General features: G+C 38.8%; 1 protein-coding gene across 8 annotated transcripts in view; it reads right to left on the reverse strand.

The window, feature by feature from the left end:
• Positions 1–296: 296 nt before the first annotated feature.
• The window catches only part of spag5 (sperm associated antigen 5), a 45,975-nt gene continuing 31,468 nt past the window's right edge, over positions 297–14,803 (reverse strand). For 7 of the 8 annotated variants that reach the window (XM_049481626.1, XM_049481631.1, XM_049481625.1 and 4 more), the window contains 11 exons: positions 12,410–12,543; positions 11,357–11,522; positions 7,595–7,712; positions 6,854–6,952; positions 5,245–5,374; positions 4,682–4,814; positions 4,009–4,089; positions 3,772–3,921; positions 1,771–1,845; positions 1,541–1,621; positions 297–457 (listed from right to left, as the gene is read on the reverse strand). In XM_049481626.1, coding sequence (XP_049337583.1) covers positions 386–457; positions 1,541–1,621; positions 1,771–1,845; positions 3,772–3,921; positions 4,009–4,089; positions 4,682–4,814; positions 5,245–5,374; positions 6,854–6,952; positions 7,595–7,712; positions 11,357–11,522; positions 12,410–12,543 — 1,239 coding nt within the window. In that variant the 3' untranslated portion in view covers positions 297–385. The remainder of the gene's footprint in view (positions 458–1,540; positions 1,622–1,770; positions 1,846–3,771; positions 3,922–4,008; positions 4,090–4,681; positions 4,815–5,244; positions 5,375–6,853; positions 6,953–7,594; positions 7,713–11,356; positions 11,523–12,409; positions 12,544–14,803) is intronic. The other variant, XM_049481628.1, reaches the window with a different exon arrangement.

The raw sequence follows: 14,803 nt of genomic DNA on the forward strand, positions 1-14,803 counted from the left end.
TATTTATGAAATTCAGTCCTTGTTTGAAAAAAATACCATTTTACTGTTTTAATACCACAGTATAAAAGATTACAGTCATACCACCCAACCCTATTTAACATACACACAATAGTGTACTTACACTACTTTATTTTATATGCAAATACATATCGTCAGTGTCCAATAAAAACAAGTATTTCTATTAACATAAAACTGTCCCTTACACTGTGTCAACATTTATTTTTATCTACCTCCTGTAATATTGCTGATAACTGTAAATGAAACTTCTCTTACAACAATAAGCCTTCAAGCTTAAATCCAGAAAGAATTAATATTTTATTTATTTAACAAACATACATTTAACAAATACATATAAACAACAGACGATTCACTGAAATATAAAAACTCATCCCAGGAATTTCACCAGCTTCTGGAGCTCTGGACAGTTTCTCACCACCTCAGGAACCGACGACAGAGCCTGAAACAAACAAACAAACAAATAAATAAATAAACAAACAAACAAACAAGCAAACGGAAAAAAAACACAGACATAGAAAAGAGACCTGGCCGAGCTCAAATGCATGATTATATTTATTATCTATAAATGACACTTGGAGAGAACCCAAATTCTACATATATTAGGGCATCTCAAAATTAGCGTATAGATGAAAAGTTTCTTAATTTCAGTAATGCAGTTGTGTAAAATGTAAAGCTCATATTATATAGATGTATTAAACACAGAGTGATCTATTTTAAGTGTTTATTTATTTTATTGTTGATGATTATGGATCACAGCCAATGAAAACCAAAAAAATCAGCGTCTCAGAAAATTAGAATATTATATAATAAGATCAATTGGTACTTTTGGGGCAGTGTGGGCAGTGTGCCAAGTCCTGCTGGAAAATGAAATCCACATCTCTATAAAAGTTGTCAGTAGTAGAGTGAAGCTGTAAGATATGAAGTGCTGTAAGATTTTGTGGGAAAACAAAACTGCACTGATTTTAGACTTGATAATAAAACACAGTGGATCAACACCAGCAGATGACAGACATGTCTCTCCAAACCATCACTGATCATCAGTACATTTTACATTTCATGTGTAAATCAAGGATCAGAGTCTGGAGGAAGAGTGGAGAGACACACAGTCCAAACTGCTCGAGGTCTAGTGTAAGAAGTTTCCACCAATCAGTGATGGTTTGGAGAGTCATGTCTGTCATCTGCTGGTGTTGATCCACTGTGTTTTATTATCAAGTCTAAAGTCAGTGCAGTTTTGTTTTCCCCCAAATCAACCTTTATAGAGATGTGAATTTCATTTTCCAGCAGGATTTGGCACACTGCCCACACTGACACAAGTACCAATTGGTCTTATATAATATTCTAATTTTTTGAGACTGATTTTTGGGTTTTCATTGCCCCACTCTGTGTTTAATACATCTACATAATATATGAGTTTCACATTTTCAACTGAGTTACTGAAATAGTTATTTTTTATCTATATACATTTTTTGAGCTGTACTAGTAAAAGTGTTACTGAAAGGTAAATAAAAATGCAGATTCTCACCTTTCTGACCGCCTCGATCATATCGTCCAGCAGATGCAGCTCACGCTCCAGTTTACTCTGATTCATGGTGTGAACCATTTGCTGAAACACACACAAAATGATTAAAAAGCAAAATTATTTACTTTATACACAAATAATAAAAAACAACTACATAAATTAGGGTACAGTTGTTTTATTAATACACTAATCAAACACTCTTTGCAGTGTTCTGTGGTCAGAAATCTTCTTACGTGTCTCTTTGCTCGTTCCAGAAGTTTTGATCTCGATTCTTCCACCTCTGAGAGTTTAGCCTTCAGTTTCTCCACCTGAAAACATACAAACATATAAATCAACACTTATTCTAACAATATTAGTATATGCAGAAGGGGCATTTCTGTAGATCCTGCTCTTAGATCTTAGATCAATCCCAAAAAATCCAACCCAACCCATAAACTGTCTGTTTTCGGGCCATTTGAATGAGAAAAATCTGTTCAGAATGATGTTAATGAACACTGCAACACTGAAGAAGCACAGAAGAAGCACAGCTTTTTCTCCTCCAATTCAGTTAGTTTTAGTTAGTTTTCTGAGTGCGTTTGCTAGTTTTAACACATCAGATCAGAGAGCTCAATCTAAATTCTACAGATTTCACTAATTTCCACCAAAATTATCAACTATAAGGGAGCACGCGTGCGCGGGAGCGGGCGGGAGAGAGAGAGAGAGAGAGAGAGAGAGAGAGAGAGAATAATGTATCACAAGATTTTGACCAGTAACTTCTCTTAGTAATAGCATTAAAGCTAGGTCGTGGCTGGGTCTTCCAGCATGACAATGACTCGAAAAACAGTGGCCTAGCCAGTCTTCAGACCTGAAGCCAATAAAAAATATGTTTGATTGAACTAAAACTCAAAGTTGCTCTGAATCCTGAAAGGATTGGAGAAGATCTGTACGGAGGCGTGGCCAAAATCCCTGCTGCAGTGTTTGTGTGAAGTTGGTCAAAAACATCATAAAACATCTGACCTCTGTAACCGCAAACTAAGGTTTTATTACTTTTATTATTTAAACTTCTGGTTTTCTATGGAATCAAATATGACAAATAGTCATATGAAAAAGTTTAGGCACCCTTATCATTTTATTGATTTGAATACTCCTAATTACTTTTTACTGACTTACTGAAGCACAAAACTGGTTTGGACTTCATGGCCAGGTGTATCCAATCATGAGAAAAGGTATTTAAGGTGGCCAATTGCAAGTTGTTCTGGGAGAGTGATGCGAAAGAAGCCATTTCTGCAAGCACGCCACAAACAGAGTTGCCTGAGGTGTGCCTGTGTTATTTGATATATCAAACTGAAATGGCTTCTTTTGCATCACTCTCCCATACAGCTTCTCCTTGTGTAAAGTGCGCTGTATTGTTGAGCGATGCACAGTGACACCATCTGCAGCAAGATGATGCTGCAGCTCTTTGGAGGTGGTCTGTGGATTGTCCTGTTCTCACCATTCTTCTTCTCTGCCTTTCTGATATTTTTCTTGGCCTGCCACTTCTGGGCTTAACAAGAACTGTCCCTGTGCTCTTCCATTTCCTTACTATGTTCCTCACAGTGGAAACTGACAGGTTAAATCTCTGAGACAACTTTTTGTATCTTCCCCTGAACAACTATGTTGAACAATCTTTGTTTTTAGATCATTTGAGAGTTGTTTTGATGAGCCCATGATGCCACTCTTCAGAGGAGATTCAAATAGGAGAACAACTTGCAATTGTCCACCTTAAATACCTTTTCTCATGATTGGATACACCTGGCTATGAAGTTCAAAGCTCACTGAGGTTACCAAACCAATTTTGTGCTTCAGTAAGTCAGTAAAAAGTAGTTAGGAGTATTCAAATCAATAAAATTGATAAGGGTGCCCATACTTTTGCACCGGTCAAATTTTGGTTTAATGCATATTGCACATTTTCTGTTAGTACAGTAAACCTCATTTCAATCCTGAAATATTACTGTGTCCATCAGTTATTAGATATATCAAACTGAAATGGCTGTTACAAACACCCAAATATTTACAACTAAAAATTAATTAATAGGGGTGCCCAAACTTTTTTATATGACTGTATTTCATGCAATAAAATGTTAAATAATTATTTAAAAATCAAACAATGATATTTTCTGGATTTTGGTTTTATTTGCAGGTGAGAGAACTTGCAAAATCATCAACATATTAAATGCTTATTATATAAATAATAAAGTACGGTTTCACTGCATCACCTCTCTGAGTAGACGGATTCTGTCGTCCAGTTCCTTTGAGCTGGCTGCTGATTGGTCACCGGATCGTGTTAACGCAGCCCTTAGAGCCTGCACCTCCACCTGGGACTGCTGCAGCATTCTCCGTAACTCCGCCCCCTCCCGCCGCAGCTCCTATAACAGGATAAATTATGAATAGGTGAGATATAGAGTGTGCTGAGATACGGAGGAGCTCGGTGTTGGGGTGTGTGCTGTACTTACGTTGTTCTCTGCTCTGAATTTACTCGCTGCCTCCATGTTCTCCTCCAGCTCACTGCAGAGCTTCCTCAGAGCTTTCTCATCCTGAACACACAAACACCACGTATATACATATAACATTTACCGTTTATAAAGGTTACTCACGAAAAACAGCTCTATAATACTCTGACCTATTCTGAGAGTCTGTAGTACACTACAGGAAGATCAAGGGGGGGGGGCTCTATAATGATGTATAATGCTCTATAATGTTCATATGATCCACAACACGCTCATTCTGACAGACTGTAGTACACTACAGGAAGCGTAGGGGGCGCTCTATAATGCTCTATAATGTTCATATGATCCACACGCTCATTCTGACAGACTGTAATACACTACAGGAAGTGTAGGGGGCGCTCTATAATGCTCTATAATGTTCATATGATCCACAACACGCTCATTCTGACAGACTGTAATACACTACAGGAAGTGTAGGGGGCGCTCTATAATGCTCTATAATGTTCATATGATCCACAACACGCTCATTCTGACAGACTGTAATACACTACAGGAAGCGTAGGGGGCGCTCTATAATGCTCTATAATGCTTTATAATGTTCACTTGATCCACACGCTTATTCTGACAGACTCTTTTTTATATGTATTTAGGTTTACAGAAGTGAAACTTTTATACAAACCTGTGTTTTCTGATGTAGAACTTGAGCGTCTTTCTCCACCTGAGTCTTCAGGTGAATCACCTGCTGCTTTAGCTCCGCCTCCGCCACCTTGTTCCTGTGAGACTCGTTCTGCAGCGTCTCCTGCAGGTCACGACTTTAACAGCAGAAATAAAGTCATTAAACGTTCTTCGATCAGGATGTTTCCATTCTACACATTTCACCTACAGGGACTTTTACTGTATGAAGTACCATTCTAAACCCATTCATCTTAACATTGATTTGGTCCTTTTTGCAGCAACACTATATAGATAAACGCATTGGGACAGTGAGACAATCTACCAACAGGACCTTTGGTTAAGTAAGTTAAGTAAAGCTAAGCTAAGTAAACAAAACTGTAATGAAAAAGACTTTCTTAAAGTTAAACAAGTGCTGGATCTACACAGATTTCTCTCCTGAAAACTGTTTATTTGGGTGAGTAAAGCGCTTCCATTTATTTACAGTAAGATTAGTTTCACAAATTTCTCCAGCACTAAGGCTGGAGCATTAGCATTAGCAGCTAGCTAGGTGATTGTAGAGGTTCTTACATGTTGCTCTGAAGGCTGTTAAACTGGAAGTCTTTGTCCTGATTCTGCTGCTCGATGGCTGACTGGAGCTCAGACATGCTGTCCCCCAGACTTCCCAACAAATCCACCAGCGTCGTACTGCGGATAACATCTACGCACACACACACACACACACACACACACACACACACACACACAAACACACACACACTGAAATCAATACAATGAAACACCCCATCAGTGTTTATATACTTTACCCAGTAATTCAGAGCTAAGAAACAAATGGTTAGAATTAGTCTATGGAGGAAAAACACCACCAGCCAAGTACAATTGAGATAGGTAGGTGTTTAGATGTTTAGAACAGTTCTGTTTACACTAGTTAAAAGTAAAAATCCATAAAATGGTTTTGTTCCAACTGCCTGGGCGGCTCTGCTGCATCTCAGCCAAAAAAAACCCGGGGTGGATTTTAACTTTCTGGACCTGGACTACCCACCTCTGCGTGTAACTATAGGTTTAAATAGGATCTCCGGTGGAATTGGTGTTTTACAGAGACTCTAAGACTAGATCAGTGGCTGAACTGCACTTAGCAGGGCATTATTACACATGTTGTAAAGTAACATATGACATTGTAAAAACTGTTATTAGTGTAAAACTATCTTTATTTTAAAACGTTTCTAACTGTTGTCCATCTCGCTGCCTCCTGATGCTGTTAGCCAATCAGAGGCGATATGTTTGCATTAGTGGTGTGCCATATCGTATCGTACACGATAATATCGCCAACGTTTTTGAATATGGAGATATATGGAGTTCATTATTATAGTATCATGACATTCTGAATCATTGACTTCTGCTAAAATCTGCTTGTTTTTTTAAATATCTTAGTTAGAGGTGTGCAAAATCGTATCGTATACAATAATAAAATGTAAGTTTTGTTTTTTTTACAGTAGTGTATTTTTTACTTTTTTGTCATATAACCAAGAGTATCGTTATCGCGATAATACCATGAAATGTCGTGATATTATTTTAGGACCATATCGCCCACCCCTAGTTTGCATGCATAAATATGCATAAGCAAGATTCGAAAACCTATTGTTTCTCTCAGTCCACTCCTCCACGGGACTAAAGCAGTGTTATAGCGGATAACCAGAGCACTTTTCTTTTTTACTAAAATCAGCTCACATGGCTTTATTCATACTAAAGAGTAGAACTAGACATTTTTAAATGAATGAAAAAACAATGGAATGAGACCTTTAAAAAATAAATGCTGATAAACTGTAAGAGTTTATTTGTAATTAGATCTTTTCTTTTACTTTGTTTGTTCACACTCCTGTTCTTTGAGTATAAGTACAGACTATTTTTTTTCTTATTTTGCATAAACAAATAAATATAAATTACATTTTTGCATAAAAGATGTGATTCATTTTAGTATTTGATATTCAAATCTCTCTTTTCTTACAGAAAACATAGGACATATAAAAGCTGCAGACGTGGCGGATTATATAGAGATTATTACAGGTTTATTCTGCCAGTCCTGCTCTCATACTGTTACACCAGATTATCCAGTACAGATTATAATAAAGCAGAGCTGACGGGTTTCCTGTGAATAAAAATAACCAAAATAAAAAGTTACCATCATCATGCTGAGCTGCAGAAGTAGATAAACGAGTGAAGGCACTGCTTTTACTGCCGATTCCCTCCACTGGCTCATCCTCCTCTACTGTACACACTGCTAACACACACACACAAACACACACACAAAAAAAGAAACAAACAAACAAACAAATAAATAGTTAATTAGAAGAAAGTTATGGATCACGTTTAACTGGAAAAATAAATTATGGGAACCATTCTTAGAATATTTCAGTAATTTCCAACTGAACCGGTGATAAAGCAAAAGGAATATTTAGATATGATGTTAAGATATTTCACACTTCTACTCTTTACTGATAAAACTCCTGCATCTCTGCAATTGAAAAAACAGGAGGATTAGTGAGTTTTTAGGCTTTTTTTTTTCTCGGTCACATGACATTGTGGCGTTCAGTAGCTCCTCCATTTCCACTCGCTGTTGTGTTTTTTTAACGTGGATCTCCGTGGAAACCGTGGCGCGCCCAAAGTGTAATTACGGTGCGCGGCAGTGGACAAATATCTATTTTATTATTTTATTAAAAGCGAGGAGACGAAACTCAGAGATGTGCGTCCGGACGGGACTAAAATTACCGGAGGAGCACGGAGTTCAGAGAAAAACAGTAGATAATTCAGCCTGTAATTTTCTCAGAGGACGTCTGAGAAAAACACCTACATGATCGTTCTGGACGGGAGTAAAATCACAGAGGATAAAAATAAAAAACCTTCATGAAATAGAGAAAATTACCCGGTGTGTTGTTCTCAGGCTCAGCAGAAAGGGCCATCATGATGGAGCCAACAAACGAGCTCTGGGGCTTCTGGGAAACCTGGAGCTGCTGCTCATCCTGGACTGGAGGATCAGAGCTCTGAGGAGAAACAGGAACAAAATCAAAGTGAAAACTACTGAATCCATTATAAACACATCAGCACCAGACATTCACAATCAACAGCTGGGGAAACTGCTGTTAGCTGAGTGGGTGGGTATATACAGGTGCATCTCAAAGTAACTTTTCTATGATATTCTAATTTTTTATTTCAGTAATTCAGTTGTGTAAAATGTGAAACGCATATATTATATAGATGTATTAAACACAGAGTGATCTATTTTAAGTGTTTATTTATTTTATTGTTGATAATCATGAAGCTTACAGCCAATAAAAACCCAAAAATCAGAAAATCAGTGTCTCAGAAAATTATATGAGAATATTATATTAAGACCAACTGGTACTTTTGACAGTGTGGGCAATGTGCCAAATCCTGCTGGAAAATGAAATCAGCATCTTCATAAAAGTTGTCAGCAGAGGGAAGTCCAAAGTCAGTGCAGTGTTCTTGCACCATTTAATTTAATGCTTTTTAAGACATTTTTAAGAACTCAATAAATATGATTTAAGACCCAAAAATGTAGTCACAATTTCTAATGTTAGCTAGCTCTCCGCTTAAATTAGTTCTATCCCTGTTAATGTTAGCTAGCTCGCCACTAATATTAGCTAACTTGTGCTAATGTCAGTTAGCTCTCAACGTAAACTTAGTTCTTTCCACACTAATGTTAGGTTGCTCTCCGCTTAACTTAGTTTTCTTTCTGCTAATGTTATCTAGCTTGCCGCTAATGTTAGCTAACTGGCCACTAATGTTAGCAAGCTCTCCAATTAACTTAGTTCTCTCTCTGGTAAAGTAGTTAGCTCGCCCCTAAAGTTAGTATGTTTTCCCGCTGCTATTAAATGCAAAATTTAATACCTACAGCAAATTTACAGTACATTTAAGACAATTTAAGACCTTCACCTGCTGACAACTTATATGGAGATGCAGATTGCAGGACTTGGCACACTGCCCACACTGCCAAAAGTTTCTAATTTTTTTGGTTCTAAAATTCTAATTTTCTGAGACTCTGTTTTTATTGTCTGTAATCATAATCATCATAAAGAGGGTTTAAAATGGATCACTCTGTGTTTATTACATCTATATAATATATGAGTTTACTGAAATAAAGTAACTTTTCAATGATATTCAAATTTTTTGAGATGTATTAGTAAACTGCTGTAGGGTGAACAGGTGGGTATATAAACTGCTGTAGGGTGAACGGGTGGGTATATAAACTGCTGTAGGGTGAACGGGTGGGTATATAAACTGCTGTAAGGTGAACAGGTGGGTATATAAACTGCTGTAGGGTGAACGGGTGGGTATATAAACTGCTGTAGGGTGAACAGGTGGGTATATAAACTGCTGTAGGGTGAACAGGTGGGTATATAAACTGCTGTAGGGTGAACAGGTGGGTATATAAACTGCTGTAGGGTGAACGGGTGGGTATATAAAGTGCTGTAGGGTGAACAGGTGGGTATATAAACTGCTGTAGGGTGAACAGGTGGGTATATAAACTGCTGTAGGGTGAACGGGTGGGTATATAAACTGCTGTAGGGTGAACAGGTGGGTATATAAACTGCTGTAGGGTGAACAGGTGGGCATATAAACTGCTGTAGGGTGAACAGGTGGGTATATAAACTGCTGTAGGGTGAACGGGTGGGTATATAAAGTGCTGTAGGGTGAACGGGTGGGTATATAAACTGCTGTATGATGAACGGGTGGGCATATAAACTGCTGTAGGGTGAACAGGTGGGTATATAAACTGCTGTAGGGTGAACAGGTGGGCATATAAACTGCTGTATGGTGAACAGGTGGGCATATAAACTGCTGTATGGTGAACGGGTGGGCATATAAACTGCTGTAGGGTGAACGGGTGGGCATATAAACTGCTGTATGATGAACGGGTGGGCATATAAACTGCTGTATGGTGAACAGGTGGGCATATAAACTGCTGTATGGTGAACGGGTGGGCATATAAACTGCTGTAGGGTGAACGGGTGGGCATATAAACTGCTGTATGATGAACGGGTGGGCATATAAACTGCTGTAGGGTGAACGGGTGGGCATATAAACTGCTGTATGGTGAACGGGTGGGTATATAAACTGCTGTAGGGTGAACGGGTGGGTATTTAAACTGCTGTATGATGAACGGGTGGGCATATAAACTGCTGTATGATGAACGGGTGGGCATATAAACTGCTGTAAGGTGAACGGGTGGGTATATAAACTGCTGTAGGGTGAACGGGTGGGTATATAAACTGCTGTAGGGTGAACAGGTGGGTATATAAACTGCTGTAGGGTGAACGGGTGGGTATATAAACTGCTGTAGGGTGAACGGGTGGGTATATAAACTGCTGTAGGGTGAACGGGTGGGTATATAAACTGCTGTATGGTGAACGGGTGGGTATATAAACTGCTGTATGATGAACGGGTGGGTATATAAACTGCTGTATGATGAACGGGTGGGTATATAAACTGCTGTATGGTGAACGGGTGAGTATATAAACTGCTGTAGGGTGAACGGGTGGGTATATAAACTGCTGTATGGTGAACGGGTGGGTATATAAACTGCTGTATGATGAACGGGTGGGCATATAAACTGCTGTAAGGTGAACAGGTGGGTATATAAACTGCTGTAGGGTGAACGGGTGGGTATATAAACTGCTGTAGGGTGAACAGGTGGGTATATAAACTGCTGTAAGGTGAACAGGTGGGTATATAAACTGCTGTAGGGTGAACGGGTGGGTATATAAACTGCTGTAGGGTGAACAGGTGGGTATATAAACTGCTGTATGGTGAACGGGTGGGTATATAAACTGCTGTAGGGTGAACGGGTGGGTATATAAACTGCTGTATGGTGAACGGGTGGGTATATAAACTGCTGTATGGTGAACGGGTGGGCATATAAACTGCTGTAAGGTGAACGGGTGGGTATATAAACTGCTGTAGGGTGAACAGGTGGGTATATAAACTGCTGTAGGGTGAACGGGTGGGTATATAAACTGCTGTAGGGTGAACGGGTGGGTATATAAACTGCTGTAGGGTGAACAGGTGGGTATATAAACTGCTGTAAGGTGAACGGGTGGGTATATAAACTGCTGTAAGGTGAACGGGTGGGTATATAAACTGCTGTAGGGTGAACAGGTGGGTATATAAACTGCTGTAGGGTGAACGGGTGGGTATATAAACTGCTGTAGGGTGAACGGGTGGGTATATAAACTGCTGTAGGGTGAACAGGTGGGTATATAAACTGCTGTAAGGTGAACAGGTGGGTATATAAACTGCTGTATGATGAACGGGTGGGTATATAAACTGCTGTAGGGTGAACGGGTGGGTATATAAACTGCTGTAGGGTGAACGGGTGGGTATATAAACTGCTGTATGGTGAACGGGTGGGTATATAAACTGCTGTAGGGTGAACAGGTGGGTATATAAACTGCTGTAAGGTGAACGGGTGGGTATATAAACTGCTGTAGGGTGAACGGGTGGGCATATAAACTGCTGTAGGGTGAACAGGTGGGTATATAAACTGCTGTAGGGTGAACGGGTGGGTATATAAACTGCTGTAGGGTGAACGGGTGGGTATATAAACTGCTGTAGGGTGAACAGGTGGGTATATAAACTGCTGTAGGGTGAACAGGTGGGTATATACCTTGTCAGTAGGGGGCACTGTGCTGCTGATCAGACACTGCAGTCTGTGCTGCAGGAGGGAAACGTCGAGTGTAGCCTGTGCCAGCTGTGCCCCCTGTTCCAACAGCATACTGCGGGCATTATCCTGCGTACTGACCAACTCCTCCTGCAAAGCATTCTTCTCAGCACTACACACAACACACACAACACACCACACACACACACAACACACACAAAATTGTAATTAAGTAAAAGTACCTTTACTTTGTTAAAAATCTACTCGAGTAAAAGTAAAAAAGTGCACAATTTGAAATGTACTTTGAGTAAAAGTTACATAGTTACTTTTATTTATTTGATGTAAAAAAATAAAAATCATAAATTAAATAATTATTAAATTAAATAATTTGGATCTTTCAGGCAGTATTTGTTCAGAACAGCCCATAAAACATTTTCAAGAATAATTGTTATAGGTTTCTATCATCCATGTTTTCTTTCTTTACTATTAAAAGTTTATGGTCATACAGGCGACTATAAACTGTATTTTTATAGTTTCACAGTTCATCATTATTTTTTAACTTGACATTGCTATGTTTAACTGCTATTTACATGTTTTTTAACATCCAATCAGATGTTCCTAATGAAAACCTAAGGAATTATCATTAAAAACATGAAAACATATAAAAAGAATGTTGGTGGGCGCATACGCAGTGCTGTAAAGAAGCACATATCGATGGGTAGCATAACTCGACAGAACCGGTTCCCCCCCGAGCACAGCTGGTTCACACAGCCTCTCTCTGGCTAACCGTAATAAACACTGCTGGGAAAAGTTCAGCTGCGCTGCCATGGAGAACAAAACTCATTTTTTTCCAGCATTTCATTTGTTACTCAGTAATTGTCAGTTTTCCAATGTAGCAAAGTAAATTATTTGTGTCAAAATGTACTTGAATAAAGTAAAATTTTAAAACTACTTTAAAAATTACTAATTACTCATAACATCTACTCAATTACTGTAATGTGAGTAAATGTAATTCGTTACTTTCCACCTCTGGTGTGTGTGTGTGTGTGTGTGTGTTACCGTAGCTGCTGTAGGGCCAGTCTGAGGTCCTCACACTCCAGGTTCCTCTCACGCAGCCCCTGCAGGTGAGAGCGCAGCAGCCCCTCACTCTCAGTCAGCTGTTCTCGGGTCAGCTCATTCTCCGCCTGCAGAAACTAAAAACACCAAACAACATTAACCAAACCAGCTTCCTTTAATCATTCATAAAAACTCAGACTTTTATCTCAATCAGTGTTTTAATTTATTCTACAGCAGGGGTGTCCAAACTTGTTTTGTTGGGGGCCTGAAGGAGAAATATATTTGAAGTCACGGCCACAGACTCTGTAATAAAACAAATAATGAAATATACCACTTTAAATAATACTTTTTCCTGATTATTTCATTTATACACCATTTTACTTGACTTACTATTTTTATCTTTTACAGTGTTGTGTAAACTAAGATTTTTCAAATTGATGTTTAATTTCATGATGTCTCTTAATATAAAACAACTTAATTACAGCAACTTTTAGACTCTTTGGCCTGTTTTTCTGCGCTAGAACTGAGCACTCTCTCCGCTTTTAGACTCTTTGGCCCGTTTTTCTGCGCTAGAAATGCACACTCTCTCTGCTTTTAGACTCTTTGGCCCGTTTTTCTGCGCTAGAAATGCACACTCTCTCCATTTTTAGACTCTTTGGCCCGTTTTTCTGCGCTAGCAATGCACACTCTCTCCGCTTTTAGACTCTTTGGCCCGTTTGTCTGCGCTAGAACTGAGCACTCTCTCCGCTTTTAGACTCTTTGGCCCGTTTGTCTGCGCTAGAAATGCACACTCTCTCCTCTTTTAGACTCTTTGGCCCGTTTTTCTGCGCTAGAAATGCACACTCTCTCCTCTTTTAGACTCTTTGGCTCGTTTCTGACACCTAGCGTTCAAACTTTGAATCTCACATTATAAAACCTGCTTAACAGCGGAGCCAACTTTCATTCTATTTCTAAAATACCTCGCGGACCGCTCCAAAAAAGGAAACGGGCCGCAAATGGCCCGCGGGCCGTAGTTTGGACACCTCTGTTCTACATAGTAAATGAATAGCTTAGTGATCTATCAGATTATGAAGGAACACATAATGAATCATGTAGTAAATTAAAAACAGTGTTAAACAAACTAAAATACTCTGAAGTATTTGGATACTCTTATCTGGGGAGCTGTTTGTTAACTTGTGGTTTCTGAGGCTGGAAACTCTGATAAACTCATCCTGTACAACAGAGGAAACTCTCGCTCTTCCTTTCCTATCCTGGGGTGGTCCTGATGAGTGCCAGGTTCATCATTATAATGTTTTTGATGGTCTTTGCGATGACTGCACTTGAAATGATTCTAACAGACTGACTTTTCTTTACTTAGTTGAGTAGTTGTTGCTTCTCATAATCTGGATTCGAACATTACTCAAATATTCACTATTCACTGTATACCTGTAACTCTACCTCTTCACTACTTTACTTTAACTGATGCTCTCAAACACTTTATTAAGAGACAAGAAATTCAAGTAATTAACTCTTGATTGGTTCAGCACAGCTGTTAACTGAAAGCCTGAATTCCAGGAGACTCTACCTCATAAAACTGACTGAGAAAATCCAGCAGAGATGTTCAAAACTGACCATCTAAACAAGAGGAGATACTGAATTGCAGAATGTAAAATATAAAACATATTCTGGTTTGGGCGCAGACTGGTTCCAGCGGTCTTAAGCACTGCCACTATGATCAGGAGATCGCCAGTATGAATCCTGATTATGCAGCTTGCCATAAGCTGCCGGAGCCCTGAGAGAGCACAGTTATCCTTACACAGTTAAAATAAATAAATAAATCCTTTTGGTTTGTTTATCACTTTGTAAATAATTGAGCATGTGCTCCTGTATAGCTTTAATATAGTCTTGAATATAATAAACTAACTACTTCTAACCTCACTTCCTTCTTCCCCTCCTTCACTCCTCCATCCCATTATTTCCCTTTGACTTCCTTTAGGCCCTGTATAAAGATGTTTTACTTTCTATTACTTTTGTACTTCACTATTAGTGAAATCGCTTTGGACAAATTCTGCCAAATGTAATGTAATATAAAATTTACAATGTAAAAAAATATGAATAATCATAAAAAGAAAGAAATACACTGATTATATATATATATGAAACACTGGTTGATTTGTAATGAAAAAGACGTACAAGAACTACATGCAACTTGTTTGCTAGAATGTGTGTGTATAGTGTGTGTGTGTGTATAGTGTGTGTGTGTGTATAGTGTGTGTGTAGTGTGTGTATAGTGTGTGTGTGTGTGTGTGTAGTGTATAGTAAGTGTGTGTGTAGTATGTGTGTGTGTGTGTATAGTGTGTGTGTGTATAGTGTGTGTGTGTATAGTGTGTGTGTGTATAGTGTGTGTGTGTATAGTGT

This window comes from Astyanax mexicanus, chromosome 7 (assembly GCF_023375975.1).
Source record: "Astyanax mexicanus isolate ESR-SI-001 chromosome 7, AstMex3_surface, whole genome shotgun sequence".
NCBI classification, from domain to species: Eukaryota; Metazoa; Chordata; class Actinopteri; order Characiformes; family Acestrorhamphidae; genus Astyanax; species Astyanax mexicanus.